Consider the following 22,366-nt stretch of genomic DNA (forward strand, 5'->3'; position numbering starts at 1 on the left):
AGCTTGCCAGTCCAGCAGCAAGCACTGTCGTGAGCACCATTTGGCTTTCTGTGTAACTCCTGGTGGGGGGTGTCCTCAGTTTCGGTCACACCAGGAGCTCCAAGTAAACGTTCCGTCCATGCTCGATTCCTCCAACTCTCAGTCTGTGACCTGAAGTCTTGAAAGACCTTTCCAAACAGATGTCTTTGCCATGGAACCCTTTTAAATTCAAAGGGGGATGTGTCCCAAAGTTGACCAGGCTCTCACATTGACGTATCTCAGTGTGGTTCATCACTTCTTTCGATTAACAGTGCAAATCAACGTTGTTTCTTCGTGAGTCAGATTTGTCATCGCTTCCCATTTTCAAGTGCTTCAGAGTACCACGTGCTTTGGGGAAGTGAAAAAGAAGCCGGACTATTCTTCAGAGCTGGCCCCTCAACACTGCCAACCACCCGTGAGGTGCTGAGTCTTCGGCCTGAAAGGTGAGACCCCGGCCTTAAGGTGCTGGGGAGGGTATCAGCTCTTCCTTGTGCATGACTTACAGCACTGTTTGCCATAAAATTTGTGGTTGCAGACACCATGTTGAGGAACTAGATGACACCAGTTGAAGAAATCTATACAGGATGGGTCCTCTAAAAGGAGAAAACATAGTTAGCATGCTAGGAAAAGGCTCAGTGTCTTAAGGTGAAGGCTTACAGATTAACGACCTTGGATCTACCTGCTTGTGCTTCCGAGTGGCTTTTCTTCTTATCCATTAGGACTTAGATAGGAGGGTGAGAAGAGCGGCATTAAGACTTCAAAAGGGACTATGACCATTAACAAAATTTAAACAGGTGGGGGAAAAGTGGATGTTAAGAAAAAAGTCATATCTAGCCAGAGATTATCTGATCCTCCCCAAATAACCTGGGAGGTATCATTTTACACCCCAGGGAAGTATCTAGAACAGCACATGCAGAATCACCTAAGGATCCTGTGAAACCATTGGTTCTGGTTCAGAAGGTCTATGGTGACTGCTGGGATTCCATATTTCTAACACACGTGCTGCTGGTCCATGCGTTACTTTGGGGAACCAGGAGCCTAATGGAGGCCCAGCTGCAATACTAAGTTTGGCTCTGAGATTTATTTAATCTGCAACCAAATGGATGTAAGTCAACACCAGCCTTTTCTAACATCTTTGTTCAAGTAGAACAGCCATGATTACCGATTAGAAGCAGGGCATTGTACGTCAGGAATTCTTACCCAGAAGCATCTCACAAGATACAGAATGTGCATGAAATTGTAAGTAAGATGGTCTTCGTGTAAACATAAACACATGTTTGAGGAGTTAGGGCTCAGTCGTTTTACTGGATTCTCAAGGAGTTTTGACTTCAGACATATTTAGGGTCTACCCTCCGTAAATAGTCTCATTCACAGCTGGGATAGCTTTCCCTCCTCTATGCAAGCCTTAACTTGCCTTTACCTGCAACTCAAAGCCACACACCGCCCACAGGTATCTACTCATGTGCCTTCTGAATTCTCCACTGGGCCTTTTGTCAGAGCATAGAAAGCTCCCAATTTGTAGCCCATCTTTCTGTGATTCAGAACTACCTAAATATGTTCTTCTACCTAAAAAAGAATTCCCTTTTAAACACACATCCCATCTAATAGTGATCCTTTAAAAAAAGTAAGCCATTTTATGTAAAACCTATGCCCCAAACTCTCCCCTTAGCTCCCAGCCACTCAGAATAAAAGGTAGTTCTTACATTGGCCTACATGCCCCAGGATGTGGTTCTCCTAATCTTTGCATGTGTGGTTGCGTCTGGAGCCGTCTGACTAAAGGGTGGAAATTTGAAATCACTGATAGTGAAGGAAGGAGGAGATGGTCCGGAAAACATGGCCACATGCTCAAAATGTGTGTACTTTTCCCTCATAAGCTTTCTGATGAGAAAGGCTGCAGGTGTGTAGAATCCTGGCATTGCCTAGAGGTGATCTGACTCTGAGTAACTGCTACAGGACTAGCTTTCTGGCCTCCAAGCCTCAGATAAGACAGGGGAGGGAGCAGAGGAAGGGAAAGGGATGCTGGAGCTAAGGCTATCTCAGAAGCAGATAAGCAAGCAACAATGTAGATTCAGCTGGGAAGTGAGTAACTGTCCTGAATCTTATTCACCACAAATTGGCAAGTGTAGGCTAAGAGATTGGAGAGTCTTGGAAAAAACTGTGATTACATAAAGAGAAAACTCAGCAGGTACACGACTGAGACTAAGAAAATCTGGATAGGCTGAAAAATATCTCATGGTGTTCGTCAGATCACTTTGAAATAAATTGCACTAGTGAGGAATGGTTTCCCATCAGCACTCATGCACTTCATCTGAACTAAGAAAACATGTCAGCTGTCATCCTAGGACAATACATAGTCCCTGTACTGGACTGTAATGTAACTGTCTTCTCAATTAAAATGTGAGCTCCTTGAGGGGAATTCTTGTTCACTCTTGCATTACCATTGATCACACAATCTCTGGCACACAGTGTTTACTTTTTCATGTGTTTGCTCAATTAAAATTTAGTTTAGAAAAAATGGACTTGCAAGATTACCATTTCTCCCTTGCGAAGAATTAATGCCTATAAAGCCTTATCATAGCACAAAATCTTCCTGCACAGGAGATCATGTTGAATGGGAACTGCCTGGATTTGTGCCTTGTACCCCTCCAAGGAGTGCTGTTCACATGGACTTGGATGTGAATGGCATCCCCTAGAGGTGTGGAATGTACAAGCTGCACAACCTGATCTGATGGCATCTTGAAGCATTCTCTGAAGACCAGTAAAACTGACTGGAGTGTGGGGTCCCTTTTACCTCTCTTTTCAGGAGCTGGGCAGAAGTTCGTATTACAGGCGCGTGTCCCCGGAGGTTTCTGTCGGAGCAGGCAGCTTGAGGAAGGCCGGCCCTGCTGCACACAGTGGACGGATCGGGTCTGGACCCCTCCCCCACAGGTCACCGTGCACTGCAGAAGAGGGAAGCATCAGAAACACTCAGCGGGATGGGATCCATTTAATGTCAGTCACATCAAAGAAAGGGTCTCCAGGCTTCATGACACGACCAAGGTGCCTGCTGATAAATCGTCCAGAACCAGGTACATGCGCTTGCGGTCCACAGTCTTTCTAACGTGGGAGCCAGTGGATCTGATTAGAAGGGTCATAGGCTAATGCTATCTCACTCAACAGTGTGTCTCCAGGTAGGTGACTCATAAAGAAGAGAGCTTCCAGAAATCCAAAAGCTGCCGTAAGATGTGGAAACAAATACAGACACATCTAGGCCATTAATCCCCGTAGCTTAGGAATTCCAAATAATCTCTGCAGATGCAATTGTGGAGGGAATGGTTCGAAACTAGGGCAGCAAACGAAATGCTCTGGGTGCCCAGCCAGATTCCTGGTTAGCATGGCGGATAGGGTGCTTCCCAGAGGTCAATGCTGTTACTGTCTAATTAGTCATCTATTTTTTTAAAAGTCTCACAAGGACTTAAATTTTCATGTGTCTGAACAACATAACAGATATTTCATAACAAAAGAATAAACAAAATATTATCAGGGAAAAAGACATCCCTTTAAATTCTTTTTTATTTCTGCTTTTTAAAATTGCAGACAGGTGAAACTTTATCTTGGACAGTCATCACTATATAGACTGGTATTTAGGAAAAATAAGTTCTGGTGGAAAAAGTATGAGTTTGTAATTAGCCCCAAATTCAAATATAGTTGTATGATCGTTATTTCATCTAAACCAGCGGTCGCCAACTGATGGTCCATGAGGTCCAAAAGGTTGGCAACTGCTGATCTAAACCAGGAGTATGCAAACTTCCCTGTGAAGTGAAGATAGTAGATGTTTTAGGCTGGCAGTTCTTTACTGACTGAAATAATCTTATAAGAATCAATCTCCAAATCTGTAAAATAATGATAAAAACAATCCATAGCAACAGGCATTGCATTTAGTACATAGGTATAGCACCTAGCCAATTAGAGATATAAAATCATGCTAATTTAATTTCTTCCATGTTTTACTTCCCAAACACACACATATATACACAGTTGACTCTTGAACAACTTGGGTTAGGGGTATCACCTATCTGTGCAGTTGAAAATTCGCATATAATTTGGATTGGACTCCCCTAAAACTTAATTTCTTAAATAGGTAACTGTTGACCAGAAGCCTTATCGATAACATAGTTGATTAACGCACACTTTGTGTTATTTGTATGATATACTGTATACTCCAATAAAGTCAGCTAGAGAAAATACACTTACCGTGTTTATTGAAAAAAAAAAATCCTTGTATAAGTGGACCTGCACAATTCAAAACCATCTTGTTCAAGGGTCAACTGAATACATACATGTACATGTGTGTATATATAATATATATGCACACAAATATGTATATATAAACATAGATACACAGACATACTACGTGTTTCATGATGAGGTGTGGGCAGCACCTCTCAAGCCAATAAGCTCTTCGAAGAGCTGTGCACCACAAGGACCAAAACAGTGTACTCTCAGACTTTGCATCACCTACTCCTACCAATGAGAACCAAAGTGATCACCCTATCAGTGGTCGGCAAACTGCGGCTCGGCAAACCGTGGCTCGCGAGCCACAAGCAGCTCTTTGGCCCCTTGAGTGTGGCTCTTCCACAAAATACCGACTTCTGCGCATGGGCCACGAAGTTTCAATTGCACTGTACGTGCGTGCCTGCACGTGGTATTTTGTGGAAGAGCCACACTGAAGGGGCCAAAGAGCCGCATGTGGCTCGGAGCTGCGGTTTGCCGACCACGGCCCTAGCTGGTTTGGCTCAGTGGACAGTGTCGGCCTGTGGTGTGAAGGATCATGGGTTGTGGGCTTGATCCCCAGTAGGGGGTGTGCAGGAGGCAGCCAATCAATGATTCCTTTTCATCATTAATGTTCCTCTCTCTCTCCCTTCCTCTCTGAAATCAATAAAAATATATTTAAAAAAAAAAGAAAAAAGAACCAAAGTCACCAAACCTTCATTGAAGTCTTCCGAGAAAGAGGGTGGCACTGACATCTGCTGAGCTAAAAGAGCTGGGGGCCCAGGGCTGAAGTGCCCACCTCTGAGCTTTACCTGCCTCATCCACAAAACAGCAACCACAATACAATAAGATCATTGAAAGGATGCAGTGAGAGTGAGAAAGTAGCAAATGCATGTAAAGCATTTAGCATCGTGAATAGCAAGGGTTTGACAAACGTTAGCTATTATTTTATTATTTGGGAACATGACACAAGAACCAAACGAGTCAAGACCGTGAGGGGCGTTTCTAGAATATAGAAGACGCTAGTGGTGGATTTAATAGCAACTGCTGGCACTGTGTGACCAGCCGGGTACTAAGTGATTTATATTATCTTATTTACTTGTGTAAAAAAAAAAAAAAATCAAACCTTGCAAGATATTATCCTCTGTTTTTTTAGATGTGAAAATGGAGGCTCCCAGATTACGTAACCTTCCCAGGCCACACAGGTGGTGAAGCCCTTTGTTCCTGGCACGCGGACAGGTTTCTACCAGCAGCCCTTGGTGGACTGCCTCCTCTTTTTGAATCTCACTTAAATACAAGCCTCGTACATCTGGGGGCACTCACCTGTTGCCATGGCGATGAATACCATCCAGCTGCCACATTGTACACAGGACGCACTGGACAGGCCCCTCGGTCGCAGGCTTCCTCCAAATTCAGGTTTGGTTTCTTAATGTTGCGGCACCTTCGCTCTGGGAAAGTTATCAGCTTCCCCTGGAAGGCCTTCTCGCTGCACTTCATTTCCCTCTTCCTCACCCCCAGCCCGCAGGTCGCCGAGCACTAGGAGCCAAGAAAGGAGGCATCAGCGTGCAGAGCTCCCGTCAGGCCTGCCGAGCAGATGTGCCCCTGCCTGAGGACGTACCATCCACGTGAAGTTAGAGGGGCTGGGTGATGGCAGGTCAGCCGCACGCAAGGATCCCACAAATATGGCACCAAGTCCCTCGTGCTACAGGTGAGAAAACCAGCCACAGGGCTCGTCAGCACCAACAAACCAAAATGAGGCATCGCCCCACGGATGTGAGTGCGGCAGAGTCCAAAGATGAGGTGGCAGGGGATGGAGTCAGGGTCTCTGGCTGGTGTTCGTTTGGATGTCCAGGTCTACCTGAGGCCTAAGGATTCAGGAGTCTGTGTCAAGGAGGCTGGGCACAAAGATGAGAGTTGGAGGCTCCCGAGGGGAAGAACAACCCTATCTTTTTACCCTGCCCCTCGAGGCCGAGATATAACCTGATGATGTCTGCCGCAGGAAAAAGAGAGAAGGATGGAGGCTGATGAAATCAGTGTGAGAAAACGTGTTTGTGTTTCAAGTATTACGGGATAAAGTGTAGGGCCTTGATGAACTGAGTAAGTAAGCACTGGCATCAGTGTACCAGTCAGACAATAAAGGATGGCACTGAGCTCATACAACAGCTCTGAGAGGGAGGGGGAGCCCACGCATGGAATTAGCGTTTTAATGTTTCTCAAAGAAAATGAGCGAGGAAAGGAGAGATGGACACACTGCTCTACACTTATCCTTGAGGCGGAGTAGAAGGGCATTGATGGACAAGAGCTGGAGCTGTTGCCATAGAAACCCCTCCTGTATTGGACCTCACCAGACTGAACTGCGAGCAGACACCTGTCTCCTAGGCCCGCGGTTGGCATACCGCGGCTCGCGAGCCACTTGCGGCTCTTTGGCCCCTTGAGTGTGGCTCTTCCACAAAATACCATGTGCGGGCGCGCACGTACAGTGCGATTGAAACTTCGTGGCCCATGCACAGAAGTCGGTATTTTGTGGAAGAGCCACACTCAAGGGGCCAAAGAGCCACATGTGGCTCGTGAGCCGTGGTTTGCTGAGCTGCAGTTTGCTGACCACTCTCTGGCTTGGCTCCTTCCCTCAGGATTCCTGTGTCTGTGAACTCCACTGAGGTGCCCAAGCCGAGGAGGCATCTTCGTCTTGCCCACGTACTCCTGAAGGGACTAGTGGCCTCTCTAGGAACTCTCAAAGGTACCACTTCTCTCTCCCTGAGACACTTCCCCTTTTGTCTTTATTAAGCTGATGCCCATGCAAGCGCCTCTCTGGCCTCTGCCCATTTGCATTGATTCCCCTTCTCTCTGAAATGAAAACCTGCTTGTTCTTCTTTAACATGTTAATTGGCCCCCAATGTTTAAAGGGTAGATTTTCAGTCTGTTCCCTGAGGCCCTCAGTCCCCGATGTCTGCAGCTCCAACACACACGGCTCCATCCTTACCAAGTGAGCGGCCTCCTCCCCCGCCCTCCGGATTCCTGCCCATCTTTCAGGCTCACACTCCCTGCAAACTCTCTTCTGACAAGGATTCCTCCTGATGTTGGGCTGAGTGGAGCTAGGCCAGCCATGGGCAAACTACGGCCCGTGGGCCGGATCCGGCCCGTTTGAAATGAATAAAACTATTGAAAAAAAAGACCGTACCCTTTTATGTAATGATGTTTACTTTGAATTTATATTAGTTCACACAAACACTCCATCCATGCTTTTGTTCCGGCCCTCCGGTCCAGTTTAAGAACCCATTGTGGCCCTCGAGTCAAAAAGTTTGCCCACCCCTGAGCTAGGCTGTCCCACGGGAGGGCCAACCCCCGTCACAGCACTTTGCATCCCCAGTGTTGCCATGTTTCCATTCCAACACTTTATGGGGTTTTGTACCTCCACTGCCCCAACACCATGATGGGTGCTTAATCAACATCTGATGAAGAAATCAGATGGGAAGAATGAATAATTGGAAGGTACCTGGTAGATGTGTGTTGAACAGAAAGAAGCTTTGAGCATCCGGATGCTGTGGATACGCTGAGCATTAAAACAAACCAAACCCAGACGCAGCAGTGACAGAAAGTCCTACCTCGCTCCAGGAGGAGATGGCCCACTGTAGCCGGGTGTTTTTGGGGCATCGCCCCAGGACACAGCCCTCCTGCGACTCTGGTCTGGGGACGCCGGCGCACAGGCTCTCGGGGAGACCCTCGGCCCTGGAGGCACTTTTGCACAGCACTGCCCGCTTCCTCACCCCGCGCCCACAGGTCTTGGAACACTTGAGGTGAAAAGAAAAATGCTGTTGGCATGCTGGTTTCAAATGACTTTCAAGTTCTCAGACATAGTTGGTTTTAGTAGTCAGGAAAGAGAAATAAAATACTCTCCCAAAATATTTCCGTGTGAAATCTGGGGCAAACTCCATGAACTAAGGCTCCTTTCCGTGAAGAACTCCATGTCCTTTATCCATGCCCACCCCACACACTGCGCTGAAACAGCCCTCTGAATTCTCCTTCTGTAAATGATAACTACCAATGGCAGAGAGAGAGAGACTGGACAGCACCACATACTACTTAGATTTGCCCTAAGCGATAGATGAACGTATACCCTCATTTTAAAAGTACATCTACGCATGCTCACACATTCTCTCCCTAAGAGATATACTCCCAACATTAGAAAACATTTTCCATCATGTCTTCTCATTAAATACACAAACCCTCACTCTGACCTCTGTTGGGGACAGGGTAGTGCACTGTTAAACTTGATCCCAAATCAACACCCTCCACGATATTGTGTGTCCTAAGAGAGAGCATGGCAGGAATGTGGGCTGCTCCCTGGCTTCCTAGTTCAGGCAAGAAAACCCCTGGATTTTTTTTTTATTATTGCCTAAAACTGTCTTGCCAGCTGTGGTTTAGCAGAGGCTGGGTTTTTACAGAGCAGAGTCCCCCCGCCCAGCACCATTTGGGGAGCTGCCCCGCCCACTGTAGGATGTGTATCTCACCCATGCCCCCTCCGCATTGTGACAATAGAAAATGTCTCCTGTTATTAACATCAGGGCCCCAGTTGAGAACCTCTGTGTGGATGACAGGTAGTTCTATGCTTCCTCCAACTTTATAACCTTGTATCTCTCACTGGGAATTTGTGACAATAGCAACCGTTAGGCACAACTCCTCTCTGTAGGCCACTGACCGCAAGAGTTAGCTATCCCTTTAGGCCGCTCTCTCTGTATTTGTCTTTCCCATTTGCTTCGGGGAATTCAGTAGCCAGATTCACCGGCCATTCCTCTGACACTCGAATCCTGTCAAGCTGTGCTCACTAGTCTAGCCTAAACGTCCTCTAATTTCTGGACGTCTAAGGGTCCCAAACTGCAGGTTGCATAAAAAATCACCGAAAACGTTAATGAAAATGCCCCGTTGCATTAAGTCAGTGTGGTTCTCTTGAAGGTGTAAACACCTGAGAGTCTCTTGGGCAGCAAAGGTACCACCTATGTTTTTGTCACCTTCGTTTTCCATGGGGAACAAGACCAACGGCTCTAAGTCTGACCCAGTTACCTGAGACCAGGGCCCGAGGCTCCACTCTGGGGGGCAGGCGTGGCTGTTGCAGACCTGGACCTGAGTGGGTGTGCTCACTGGGCAGAGGGAGTGCACCACCGCCGCCTCCTTCTGGAAGGGCTTCTTCTGCACACACTGGATTTTCCGGCTCTGCTGGCCCCCCGCACATGGCTTGCTGCACACGCTCCAGTCGCCTGGCTTCCAACTGCCAGTGAAAAGCAAAATTACTTCCAATGAAGCTGAGACTTTGGCTCATCACTCTCAAAGCAGCTCCTATGAAAGATTAACCACCTGATGAAAGCCTTAGGGCAATGTGAGAACCGATGACGGCCATGCATACTAATTCTTGTGCAGATTTTGAAGCCCGTGCTCACGGTCCAGTTATAGGGAGTCACTGAGTCACCACAAGGTCGTGGGGAAAAATACAGTCCTGCCCTCTGCAGGGGAAGAAACGTGTGCCATTTGGAAATCTGAGCAACCCACTCATTCAGCCAAATTTCTTGGGATCTTAACTTTGTGCCAGGGACTCTCCTAGGCATTAGGGTTGGAAAAAGGAATGTTCTTTCCATTAAGGAGCCTACAACTCAGTGAAGAGGCAGACATGTGAACAGATGCCGACTATACTTTCTGATAATTGCCATGCTATTCGTTAACACATAAGCTACAATAATGAGAGTAATGGAAGAGGGATCAATGAGCGGTTGTGTGCATGTGTGTGCGTGTGTGTATACACATGTGCACATGCAGGAGACAGGGATACATTCCGAGAAGTTCTTACAGAGGAAATTTCTAAGAAGGCAAGTCCCCCAGCTACTTTTCTGATTAGTCTTAAAATTTACTGATGGGTTAGGGACAGAACCTTGTGTTCTTATTTAAAAATTACCAGGCCAGCTTCTTCACAGTGGTCTGAGACTTGGTTTATATTTAAAGGGTAATCAACAGAAACTACTAATACTTTTCAACAGCTACTTTTGACAAATTGAAATTCTATGATTTGAAGGCCTAGCATAAAAAAAGATCTAGCAGATACGATTTTAATACCTACATTTGAATCCCGGCAGCAATGTCTAAAACTCGGCTTGTTCTACCAAGGTTCTAGGTATCATTTTAAGAAATACAACGTCACACATATGTTGTTATATCTTTGCATTTCTCTCACCTTTCCTAGTCCTATAAATTTTTTCTTTGGTTTCCCCCACAAGCCTGACATGCGAAATTAAAGACCTTTTGGCCAGGGAATTTAGCACATGGATTCTAGGGTTATATGCATTCTAAAACATTAGAGAGTCCATACTATCTTATTTAGTAAAAGATTGTATCAAATCATTTCTTATGTTTGTACAATTATTTGTATCTTATAAGATGTAAAGAAAACGTATATTTTGCTATTAGTAGCTTCAACAGTTGTCTATCAAGATGGCATTTTATTGTCTACCAAATTAAAATCTCTTTCCTTTATGTGGCAAAGATGGTTTTGTAAAAGTATTAGACGAAGTATAACACAAATAGATGCTTTGCGTGACATGCGTGATCCCCCACATCGGGGCCGCAGGCTTACTTCTCACCTACCCTCCTTCCCTCTCAACCCCGACCTCGGAGCTCAGACCCCTACAACCTTCATGTCTCCCTTACTGCCTTTTTAGGTAAACTTGTTTTTATACATGTATCTCACTGCATCTCAATGACTTCTTGACACTTCCATCTCTTCCATTCGGCTGAGGGTTCATTAATGGCAAGAGCTTCAAGTTACTCATTTCCACACCCCAGTTCTCATCTCAGAGCTGGCATACAAAAAGTACACGTGACATGATTGCTCCATGTGGAAATAAGGGAGTTAGCTCAGGTTAATTCCTTTCTCCTTCTAGCTCTAATAGTCTGAGTCTAAACTTTATTTCTAGTAGATCCCTAGTGAAGAATAGTCCGTGAGAGTCCCCATTATTACAACAGAAAATAATGAGAAATAATAGGGTGAAGAAGAAAAGAAGGCAACAAAAGATCCTGCCCCTTTCTCCGCTCCACCCTGGCAGTCATTGTGAGGCACTTTTCTAGTTGTAAAAAGCCAGTAAACCTGCTACTGTAGAGTATCATTTCCACATGGAGCCATCAGGGGAGGCTTAGGAGTCAGACAGGAGCGAGCCTCTCTCTTTTCATGGGTGTATATGTAAACAGAGTCCCTTTCTTTGGCTGGCTGAGATAACCAATGATGGGAAGGCGGCTTACAATAGGAAACATCAGCTTGCCATTCAGGCATACAATTCCTATGCATGCACACACACACCTACCACCCAAAGGAGAGGTTTCTCCATGAGGGTCAATAACACTGTCTGGTAGTCACATATTTCTTAGAACCAAATATTTCTTAGCAAAAGTGGAAAATCCATAAAAGCCCCCCAAGTTTCTTCCTCTTTTTTTGTGTTTAGGATACAGCTGGTTCCAGATTCTAAGAGAAAAACTGACTATTGTGCATATGGGATTGGTAGATAGCTATAGCCCCAAGCGATGATGACAGAATGTGTATAAAAAGATTGTATAAACTCACAGCATTACCACAAAGCAAACACTACTTATTAAGATGATCTGAAACATTAGTGCATACAACCTTGCTTTGGAAGAAACTCTGTCAATTCTATATAAATACATTTGGCAGAAGATAAATCACACAAGAAAAGACTCCATTTGGCTGGGAAGATTACTTAAAATTATTGTTCAAACAATAGTGTGGCTAAACTCCATCCAAAAACAAACCCACCGAGCTGCCCATAGGTTACCATCATCAGAAGTGGATTACCACTTGGCCTCTTACCCCTTTCTTTTTATTGTGTGTCTTGCTACTGTGTAATTTGCATTTGGGGTTTCATGGTCTGCTTTCTAAATTCTTAGACAACTATATAAAAGTTAAGCACACAACCACATGTGACCTTAACTAATGTAGGAATCTGGGTTAAATATCTGTTTGATTTAGTGCAGAGAAGAGGAGTCTGTATGTAAAGGTTAAAAAAAACACCAACACCACCTTTATAGCCCAAGGTTAGGTTTGCAAAGACAGAGTTAAATGAATGTCTAAAGCCAATTTGTGTTTTTCAAGTTTTATATTTTAACCTCAACTACCTTCTTTCTTCTATTACTTTTTGGGGCATTCTATCTATCACCTATCTATCTATCTACCTATTTATCTATCATCTATATATCTATCAATCATACCATTACTTTTGATCAGAAGCATTGATGTGGCTTTAATGATCTCACACCAACATTGAAGGCATATAAAGAACTAATATCACCAGAAAGACATTTCCAGATGACTTACTAGGCAGGGCAGGAGAACGCATTGCATACTTTGGGTTCAGTTGCTGGCTTGGTCCTTGAGTTGCAGAATGAGGAATTGACTTGAGTGTTTTGATCTCGTAAGCAAATGGCCTTTACACTTATGTAACCTAACAAGACATCAAAAGATACATAGCAAAAATTACAGATAACCAATTCAATTTCGTTTCCAAATGTAGCTTCTGATTTACCAGGGTTCTGATACTGCATTTAGGATACAGAATCCATATATTGGGTGAGACCGCCTCCTTTTGATGAAATCTGCAACTAATTTGAATCCCATTTCCCCCCAAAATAATAGTCTTCACATCTCAATCATGTTAACGTGTAGCTTCTTCACTTTCCAGACGGCTGTGGGTTCTAGAACCACACGGTGATACATACAGCCCCTTGAAAATAGGGCGGTTGTAAGGGAAATATCCCGCCAACTGTACCTCTCCCTGCACACATCAAATGGAAATGCTCACCAATGAAAAGCCATTGGCGGGCTATGTGTGGAAACTCTAAGATTCTACTTTTCTAGGAAGTGCCTTCACCTTCCATACGCGTGTAATGCATATATAAGCAAAAGTGCAGCCCACTGAATGTGTGTGTGTTTGTACCGTCCAGCTAGGACTCTGATTTTTTTTTTTTTGTTTGTTTCAGTGCCATCCTATGCCTGGCTTGCCATGCTCACTTCAGGGCTTCTCATCAGAGGTGTACATTCTGCGAATAGCTGTATCTGTCAGCTCCCCAAATAGGAATTCTGCCTCCTCTTTGAATTGTTTGTTCCTATGTATATAGTGCTTCGCCTTCAAATGAATCAGAGAAGCCATGAAAAGTCACCTTGCTATTACCATTAGGTTGAAGTAGATTTGCCTGAGGTGGCACTTAATCACACTGGGATTCCCTAAAGTTAAGCGTTTACTTCCGGAGATCTTATTCATTTGAAAGCTTCTTCTCATATGCCTTGGACACAACATGCCTGCGAGTCACCTGAAGGGGTTGCTAGATCAAGGCAAGGGGGAACCCCAGAATGCACTTCTCCAGCATCCTCCCCTTGGCTGCATTCATTCCCTGGAAATGGAAAATGGATCGGATCTCTGTGCTTCCCAAGGAACTGTGCTCTCTCTGCAATACCAGGAAGTGACTGCAAATAATCTCAAAGAACATTTGATGTGTGAAAAACTGCTCGTGCTCCAAAACTAAGTAAAAAAGGGTAAAGCTATGTCTATAGCAGTGACTTTCAACCAGTGTTCTGCAAGAATTTTAAAAACATGCAACACCTGACTATTTAGTCAGGGCACTGACCTCCTTTTCCTTAAATTGTCAAATAAGAAAATGACAGCAGCCAACACAACAATAGCCATCCAGTGTGAATGAATCAAAATTATACCTATTTTTTTTTGCCACAGTATTTTAGTAATTAGTTTATGTGTGCTATGAGATGAAAAAGGTTGAAAATCGCTGGTCTATTAGCATGGTTTCTGTTCTTTAAAAATAACAAACAAAATGATACAGATGGCATATGTCTGAGGAGGTCAAACACACATATTTTTATGTTTGCATGATAAAAACAACGATATAGAGCAAAATATTTAACATTGGCTATTGATGATTAAGGGATTATGGGAAATTATTTTTCTTCTTTATAGCATATTGCCTTTAAAATGTTCATTAACAAAAACATTACCTTTGGGTGATTTGATATTTTTAAAAAAGAAGTATTGCCTCATATGTTGTTAATTAGCATGAGCACCTGAAAAACAGGCCTTACAGACATGAGAATTTCTTCATTTTCTATGTTTCTGCTCCGTCTGTGGTTCCAAGACGCACTCCTCTGCTAAGGGGGATGGGAGAGTTAGGCGGCCCACTGCCACCAGGTGCTCTGAACAGGAGGAAGTGAGTGACCCGCCTTCCTGCCTCGGTTTCACGGACCTATTTATGGACTTTCCATTCCTTTTTCCAAGGGTGACTAAGATTAACAAACAAACGAAAATATATGAGGTTTTTGGATCTCAATGCCAGCCTTCTACTTGCTGAGGGGATCACGATTGCACTTCCTCCCTTGCAAAGGTGTTTCTCAGAGCTAACCCCTCCCTGATGAGACTGCCGACCCCCAAGGGGATGGCAGTGTCCACACTGCAGGGCCTCTCCGTCTGCCTAGCTGTGTTCTCACCTGTCATGACCCACCTTCTACAACAGGAAAGTCAGGGCAGGGAGAAACTAAACTGTAAGCTGAAAATTTTAAAAAATATACAGATATATGTGTAGATATTCTTATAAATAGATAGATTTTCTTTTTCTCTTTCCATCTATACATTTCTGATGTATAACTTCTGAGTCTGGGTTGTGGCTGACGAGTTTTGTGAGAATTGTTTCCTCTCTACATAGGAAAATCCTCAGTGCAATGATATTTGCTTCTTACAGCGATGGCTCCCATAAAAGACACTTATTTTGTTGCTTATTCAAACAACACAATTTGAAGAGGCCTGGCATGGAAGGACCTGTTTTAAGAAGAGACTTTGAAGGTGGCCTAAGAAGTCACCTTACCTCCACCGCAGGAGGCAGAGCACGGGGTCTGCAGGGTGCTCCAGGTGTGGGCGTGTCTCTTCCCAGGGGGCTGAGTCCCATTGGTGGCCTTGGGGAGCGCGTACTTCCAAGCTATGCCCGGGTTTTTGCCTTGCATCAGAATCTGGACAGCGTAAGACACAAATCAGAGATCAAGATGCAGGTCAGGTCCTGGAATTCCAGAGAGCTCGCTGAACATGGTAAAGATATTTGTATGACATTTCGACCTTAAAGTGGGTTCACATCATTGTTCCCAAGTATGGTGTATGTTGCTTTAAAGTTTTCCCATGCCACTTAAAAATGTGTACGCCATAGCATCAAAACTGTGATTAAGATAAATGTTACACAGAGAAACTTGACTTGGCATTTGCCATAAGCCCACAACCCTCAACTCTAGGTATACATTTAATAAAAACAACTGCATTAATAAAACAAAAAATGTTTTACATTATATTGAAGGAAGGAAAGTTATGGGGTCTTAACCAAAGAGAATGTCTGTTAACTGTGTACCAGGATGAGCAACAGATAAGACAAAAAGAAATATCAGAAGTAGGGATTGATTTTATATAAATATAAATATAAATACAAATATAAATAATATAAATAATATAAGTTTAAAAAGTACTTAACCTTAAAAGGGCAGAGCCTTAGGCTAAATCTGATCCTATAAGATGCTAAAATAAGAGCAATAATTTACTGGCACATTCTACGCACCGGGCACCCTGCTGAATTTTTTCTATGCATTATCTCAAAACATTCCTCTAACCACTTTATAATGTAGCTATTTTTTCACTGAAAAAAGCCCCCCACCAAAACAGAAAATTATTAAGGCCCTGTGCAAGTCACATAGGTGACTAGTGAATGACCTTAAAACAGAACAACTTGGGACCTCCAATAAAATGCATCTCAGTACTGCAAAATGTCACCTTGTTTTGGGCGTGGGCAAATATTTGCCTCCCTTCCTGATTCTCTCTTTTCTTCACTATTCCTCTCTTCTCTTCTTTCAAGCTTGAAGCATGAATATAAATAGCTGCTTGTCTCTGCCCCATGAGTCTTGTGGAAAATTCTTTACCACCAGAACTGGGCATTCGTGCCCAAGAAGCAAAGCAGATTTCCAGTTAAATATAGAAACCTCTGGCTCTATCGCTGTCTGGTGGGATCCCACCTCGATTAAAGTTGGGCGGGTGGCGGCTGTTCAAGGACCTCCATTAAACCAGACCACTCCTCAGGATGCTGCAAAAATGGTTTCCACTTCACTATTAGCGTAAGTGGATCCAGGAATATAATGGCTTACACGAAAGATTCCATGGTGTGGGCATACTGTGTTGCACAACAAAACAAATCTTGGTGCCTCTCAGAAAGAACTAAAATGTTAATAGATGGGTCTTTGTTCCTCTCACCCCCATCCAAAACCCAAACCAAAAGTAGCAAACAGGTAGGACCATTAAAATAGACCAACTGCCAAATTATATTAGTCACCAATGAAAACCTTCTTAAAGTCAAGGTCCTAAGGGATTTTTAGTTCTGAGGACCTTTTTCGTCTTTGCTTTTCTTCTTTTTGCAGCTAAATCATACAACGGTTCTTGGAATCATGTGTATTCAATTGTGTTATAACATTTCACACACTTTGAACACAGCGTGCTTTCCTTATTTGACATTGTTGCAGTGTTTCTGTAAATGTCTTCATGTGCTATGAGGTACACAGACACCTACGTGTGTTTTTTTTTTTCACAATCAAACTAGAATTGTGAGAGAAGTTTTACATTCAGAAGATCCTCTTGATGGTCACTGATTTCTCAACTCAAATTTCTCCTTCAATGAACATAGTATCTCAATGCAACACTTTGGATTGTTCTTTTCTGTCTGCAGTAGGAATGGAGAGATCGTGTAGGGGAGAAAATAATGCAGTGCACCACATGTACATGCAGGAAAACACAGGGACTGCATAAGAGTTACAGGGAGCTAAGGCTCACGAGGCGGGATGGTATTACAGCAGTGGCATTGCATCACACATGCATGTGGGGAGGGCATATTCAAGTGTAAGTGTGATAAAGAAATCCACTCACTTCTCTCCTCTTCCTAAGACCACCCATTCCCCCCATTCAAACTAGATTCTGACTCCTACTGCCACAGGGGAGAGTGGTCCCTAATGGGAATGCAAAGAAAATTAAACATTGGTTCTTGCTTTGGGGATTTCAAGGACTTATATTCTGGTGATTTAACAGTGCTTTAACAACTTTTCAAAGGGAATTAAAATATACTCTACTTTCATCTTACAGACAGATTGTAGAACTTAAGCCATGCATGGCATGTGGTTTTACTATAAAACATTTTTAAATGTTGCTGTGAAGAGCAGGATGCATTTAAGAAAAAAAAAAATAGACTGTGAAGATCAAAGTGTCATCACGATTGAACAAGCAAAACCAACCAAGATGTCAGCTTTCCCCAGATCTCCAGGAAAAAAATGATCAAAATTACCTTCCTACAAACAAAAGAATTTAGACAATCTCTGTCAAATCTAATTCTGTTCCTGTACCCCCACACTCCCCTGTTACCCAGGATGCCCTGTCCTGACTCTGGTGTCAGTCCAGGTTGTCCCTCACCTGCTTACGGACATCACTACTATGGTTGCCCACTCTTTCTTGAGCCTTAAATTTCCCAGTCAATTGGATCATTCCCATATTGAATCTAAATATGCTAATGTATCTCTCATATTAAGCAAAAAATTATCTTCATGTATCCCCCAGTTCTTGTCCCATTTTCCCCCTTCATAGCAAACATTTCTCCAAAAGTTGCCTTTACTCTTCTCTCTCTCTATCTTTCCTCACTAGTCCCTGATTCTTCTCTATCAGGTGTCCCTCCCACCACATCCCTGCAACTGCTCTTTTAAGAACACCTTGTTATGTTCAGTACGTGATAGGCCTCGTCTTCCTCAACCAATCGCCAGTCCTGGACATAGTTGATCACTTCCTCCTTCCTTTGCCACAAGAAACCCTTTTATTTTCTCAGTTCTTCTCTTGACTCACTGACCTTCATTACCAGTCTCCTTTGTTGAATTCTCCTTATCTCCTAACTATTCAATATCAAAGTGACCTTCAACCTCTTGACCACTTCTCTCATTTATCTATACCTGAATGTTTAAAAGGTGCATCAACGTCTAACCCTGAACTCTTGATTTTCCTCCCTGTTCTTCCCAAACTCATAGAATGGCAACCTGATCCTTCCAATTGTTGAGGCCAAAATGAAAAGTTGGTGGCACCTTGATCTCCTCTCTTTTTCTCATACTCCCCAGCTAATCCATCCAGAAATGGTGATAGCTTTACTTTCAACAAATTTCAGCTCTGACCATGTTTCCCTTTGTCTATCTAGGCCACTGTGGCTGCCTACATCGCCTCTTCTGATTCTCATGGTCATGGCCCTCTCTAGATGAGGAGACACCTAGTCTCCAGTGGAGGAAATGAGGCAGACCACACAAAAATAATACCGTACTTAAGAGGTTAAAAACAAGGTATTACACAATTGCCAAGAAAAACCCAATGCTGCTGTGAAATGGGGGGAAGGAATCACATGACTGAAGAAGCTTAGTAGCTGTCATTTAATTAGTAAAGCATGCTGTGGATGATTTCAGCAAAAAAGCCACAAAACAACAAAAGAGAACTTAAGTTTTCTTGGAGGATTTCTATTTACCTCAATAGGATGAACTCTTATATTGAGTTTCCCATGTGCCTTCCCTCATAGCTCAAACAAAAATATGTAAAGATCCTCTGAAAAGTAAAATTATTGAGCAACAATTAAGAATAATAGCAAACATAATATTGAATAGCAAGAAGGCAACGAATCCATTCCATATTATCCTATATAACAAAAGGCTAATATGCAAATCAACTGAATAGCAGAACAACTGGTTGCTATGACATGCACTGACCACCAGGGGGCAGATGCTCAACGCAGGAGTTGCCCCCTGGTGGTCAGTGAGCTCCCACAGGGGAAGCACCACTCAGCCAGAAGCTAGGCCCACGGCTGGCAAGTGCAGTGGCGGTGGTGGGAGCCTCTCCCACCTCTGTGGCAGTGCTAAGGATGTCCGACTGCCGGCAGTTGGACATCCCCTGAGGGCTCTCGGACTGCGAGAGGGCACAGGCTGGTCTGCGGGGACCCCCCCCTCCCAGTGTACAAATTTTGTGCACTGGGCCTCTAGTCAAGGTAATAAAGCATTTACTTAGCCAAAGCAAGAGAGAAATAACTTACACAATTTACTGTAATTGTTTACAGGATTATACAACTTTAAATTACTAGCTCATAAAATACATAGAGCTGGATATCGTTGTATTACTGTTATAGTTTTATAGCCAGTGGCATAAAGGATCTATTGTTTATAGTTTGTTTGTTGAGCATATTAAAGCATTCAATGAATGCATAAATGAATAAACGACTCTCAACTTTAAAAAATCAAATGACTCAAGGGCCAACTGTAATGTCTACATAGCTATACATTCACAGACAGCTGTTTGTGTGATCACGTACACTCAGAGACAATATTTGTATAAACTAGCAGAACGCTGACTTAAGAATTTATTGTAGCAACCTCTCCTAAAAACCTCTTAAAGATAATAATTAAACAAATAGATGCCAAGACCAAATATATAAAAGATGAACCTTTGGCAATTGTAACGTACTATTTGCTTCTTGAGAATTAAGGTACATCTCTGCCTTTTTCTTTTTCTTGTATTGAGGAGAAAGGTGACGAGGAACAGAATACATAGCAGTAGGTTATCTCTTCCTTTTTCCTATTTTTCCCATCTCCTTTGGAAACAGACTGCCCCTCTGGCTAATAGAATAGAGATTCTCAAAAAGCCTGGACTTTAAAAAATTGTTAAGAATTTCAAGTTGGTGACAGCCAAGCATGAAACCAAACACAGGGCCCATCTGAGCATGCGGTCCCGCATGGCTTTGCAGATTCCACATCCGTGAAGCCGGCTCCATCCAACCTCAAGGTGGAGGTTTTCTCACCTGCAGCAGTATGAAGGCACAATTTAAAAGTTTCCAAATTTCAAATGGCCCAGTGGTCTAACGATGACTGCACCTGCTCTTCCTAGACGGAGACGATAGCCCCCTATAGTCTTGGTGATTTGTTCATGCCTCCCTCCCTCTGGATGACCATGACCATCATCTTGACATGGCCGGTCTTGCCAGAATCTGGGAAGCTGGAGGACTTTGGGGTGCCATGTGATAACCACACAGCTGGGACTCTGACTGCCTCTGTGAATGCTGAGGAACACAGCTGGGGCAATGCATAATTTGAAAATAATTCCCACCCCTCACATCTATTTTAAAACAATGTCAGTGACCTTGACAGGAGCAGTCCATAACTCTTCTCAGCACCAGCGGAGAAGACGAACGCCCTGCAGGTCCTGGGAATGCCACATGGCCCTCCCTATCTCCATCCCGGCATCACAGTAGCGCTGTTCCCGGCCACCCCGCGCTGCATGTCAGACGGGAAGACCGCGCGGCTCAATGCACAGATTTGGAAAGACCGCCGGCGATTCCGTCTACTTAACTGGTCTTAGTCCAGAGAATTTTCCAGCCAACTGGCATTGGGTCTCTAATTTACAGCTGGCAAGCAACCTCCTTAAACGCTTCCAGGTCCTCGGCAGAGCTGTTTAATGTCTACCTTGAACACACGAACCACCTGACTTCAGACACAACACTCAGCAGCTCTGACCACAGGGTGCAGGGTTATAAAATTTACAGCTTCTTAGGTTGGAAAACCACAGATGGGGGCTGGACGCTACCAACTGCCCTCGGGAGGAGGGGGGGGGGGCGCTCCTGCTTCCGTTGCACACAGCTGAAACAAAGGACACATTGAGTAATCTTGGTAAACAGCCTTCTTTCTTTTGCTCCCATGTTTAATTTTTAGTGTTAAAACTACAAATGACTTCAACCAGCTTTGTATTTGTTTCATTATTTAGGCCTTAAAAAAAAAGAGAGAGAGAGGTTGTTCTCATCCTCCAATGGAATTTACCAGTTATGCCTGGGCTGGAAAGACTGGCTTTTTATTGAATGCATGCTAGAAATCTTGCTTCTTGTCTTCAGTAATATATTTGACTAGAGGCCCAGTGCATGAAATTTGTGCACAGGAGTGGGGGTCCCTCAGCCCGGCCTGCACCCTCTCCAATCCGGGACATCCCTCTCGCAATCTGGGACCACTGGCTCCTAACCGCTCGCCTGCCTGCCTGATCGCCCCTAACTGCTCCCCTGCCAGCCTGATCACCCCTAACTGCCTCTGCCTGCTGGCCTGATTGCTCCCTAACTGCCCTCCCCTGCTGGCCTGATTACTCCTAAGTGCCTCTGCCTCTGCCTCAGCCCCGCCACCATGGCTTTGTCTGGAAGACATTCGGAAGATGTCTGGTCTAATTAGCATATTACCCTTTTATTAGTATAGAAGATGGCTTACGAAACACCAATAGCAGCACTTATTGTGCGCCAGACAAAACACTGCACATATGTTATCTCATTTAAAGTTGATAACATTATGAGGAATAGACAGTGCTATTAAGACTCCACTTCAGTAGACGAATAAACCAATAAGCCAATCCACAGGATCACGAAGCTGGTAAACAGAAGCACCGGACTCCAGTCTCTAATATCCCTGACTCCAAAACTCAGCATCTTAACTCTCGCGACACTGCCTCCCCAGCTATGAAACCCAGTGTCCAGGATTCTAACAAACTTCTAAAAACTGTACCAACTGTTGAAAAGATCTTATCACTGGGCTTTAAGAGCATGCTGTGCTACTGACATAGTGCTACTGGGTTCCAACCCAGGACATGTTATTGCGTGAACGTGCTAGCGTCTGATTTAAGCACTCAATGATTCTTAATCTCCTAAATTCATGTTCCCCTGTGTTTATTTAGATATGTTACTTCACTGCTGTTTTAGCCACTGAAACGCAATACACGTTATAGATTGGCCCCTCCTGGTAACTCAGGGACTGCACCACCCGTCCCATGTGGACTCATGCTCCGGAAGGGACGTTTCCGTGGTGCGGATTCGTGTTTGTGGAGGTTCCTGTGGCGTTTGGAAGGCCCTGTGCCGGGAAAAGCTGGCCAGCTGTCTTTGCCTCCTTGTGTGCTTCAGAGCCCGGCGAGCACGACCGGTATCATCATTG

The 22,366-nt window shown here is 44.0% G+C and overlaps 1 protein-coding gene across 3 annotated transcripts in view; it reads right to left on the reverse strand.

Annotated features, from left to right (window-relative positions):
* Window positions 1-495: 495 nt before the first annotated feature.
* Window positions 496-22,366, reverse strand: part of ADAMTS18 (ADAM metallopeptidase with thrombospondin type 1 motif 18) — a gene marked incomplete at both ends in the record, with an annotated part of 125,795 nt that continues 103,924 nt past the window's right edge. For 2 of the 3 annotated variants that reach the window (XM_081108706.1, XM_081108708.1), the window contains 7 exons: window positions 496-611; window positions 2,810-2,957; window positions 5,593-5,805; window positions 7,872-8,057; window positions 9,328-9,532; window positions 12,635-12,761; window positions 15,184-15,325. In XM_081108706.1, coding sequence (XP_080964832.1) covers window positions 496-611; window positions 2,810-2,957; window positions 5,593-5,805; window positions 7,872-8,057; window positions 9,328-9,532; window positions 12,635-12,761; window positions 15,184-15,325 — 1,137 coding nt within the window. The remainder of the gene's footprint in view (window positions 612-2,809; window positions 2,958-5,592; window positions 5,806-7,871; window positions 8,058-9,327; window positions 9,533-12,634; window positions 12,762-15,183; window positions 15,326-22,366) is intronic. The other variant, XM_081108707.1, reaches the window with a different exon arrangement.

This window comes from Myotis nattereri, assembly GCF_964212035.1.
Source record: "Myotis nattereri genome assembly, chromosome: 15".
Lineage (NCBI taxonomy): Eukaryota > Metazoa > Chordata > Mammalia > Chiroptera > Vespertilionidae > Myotis > Myotis nattereri.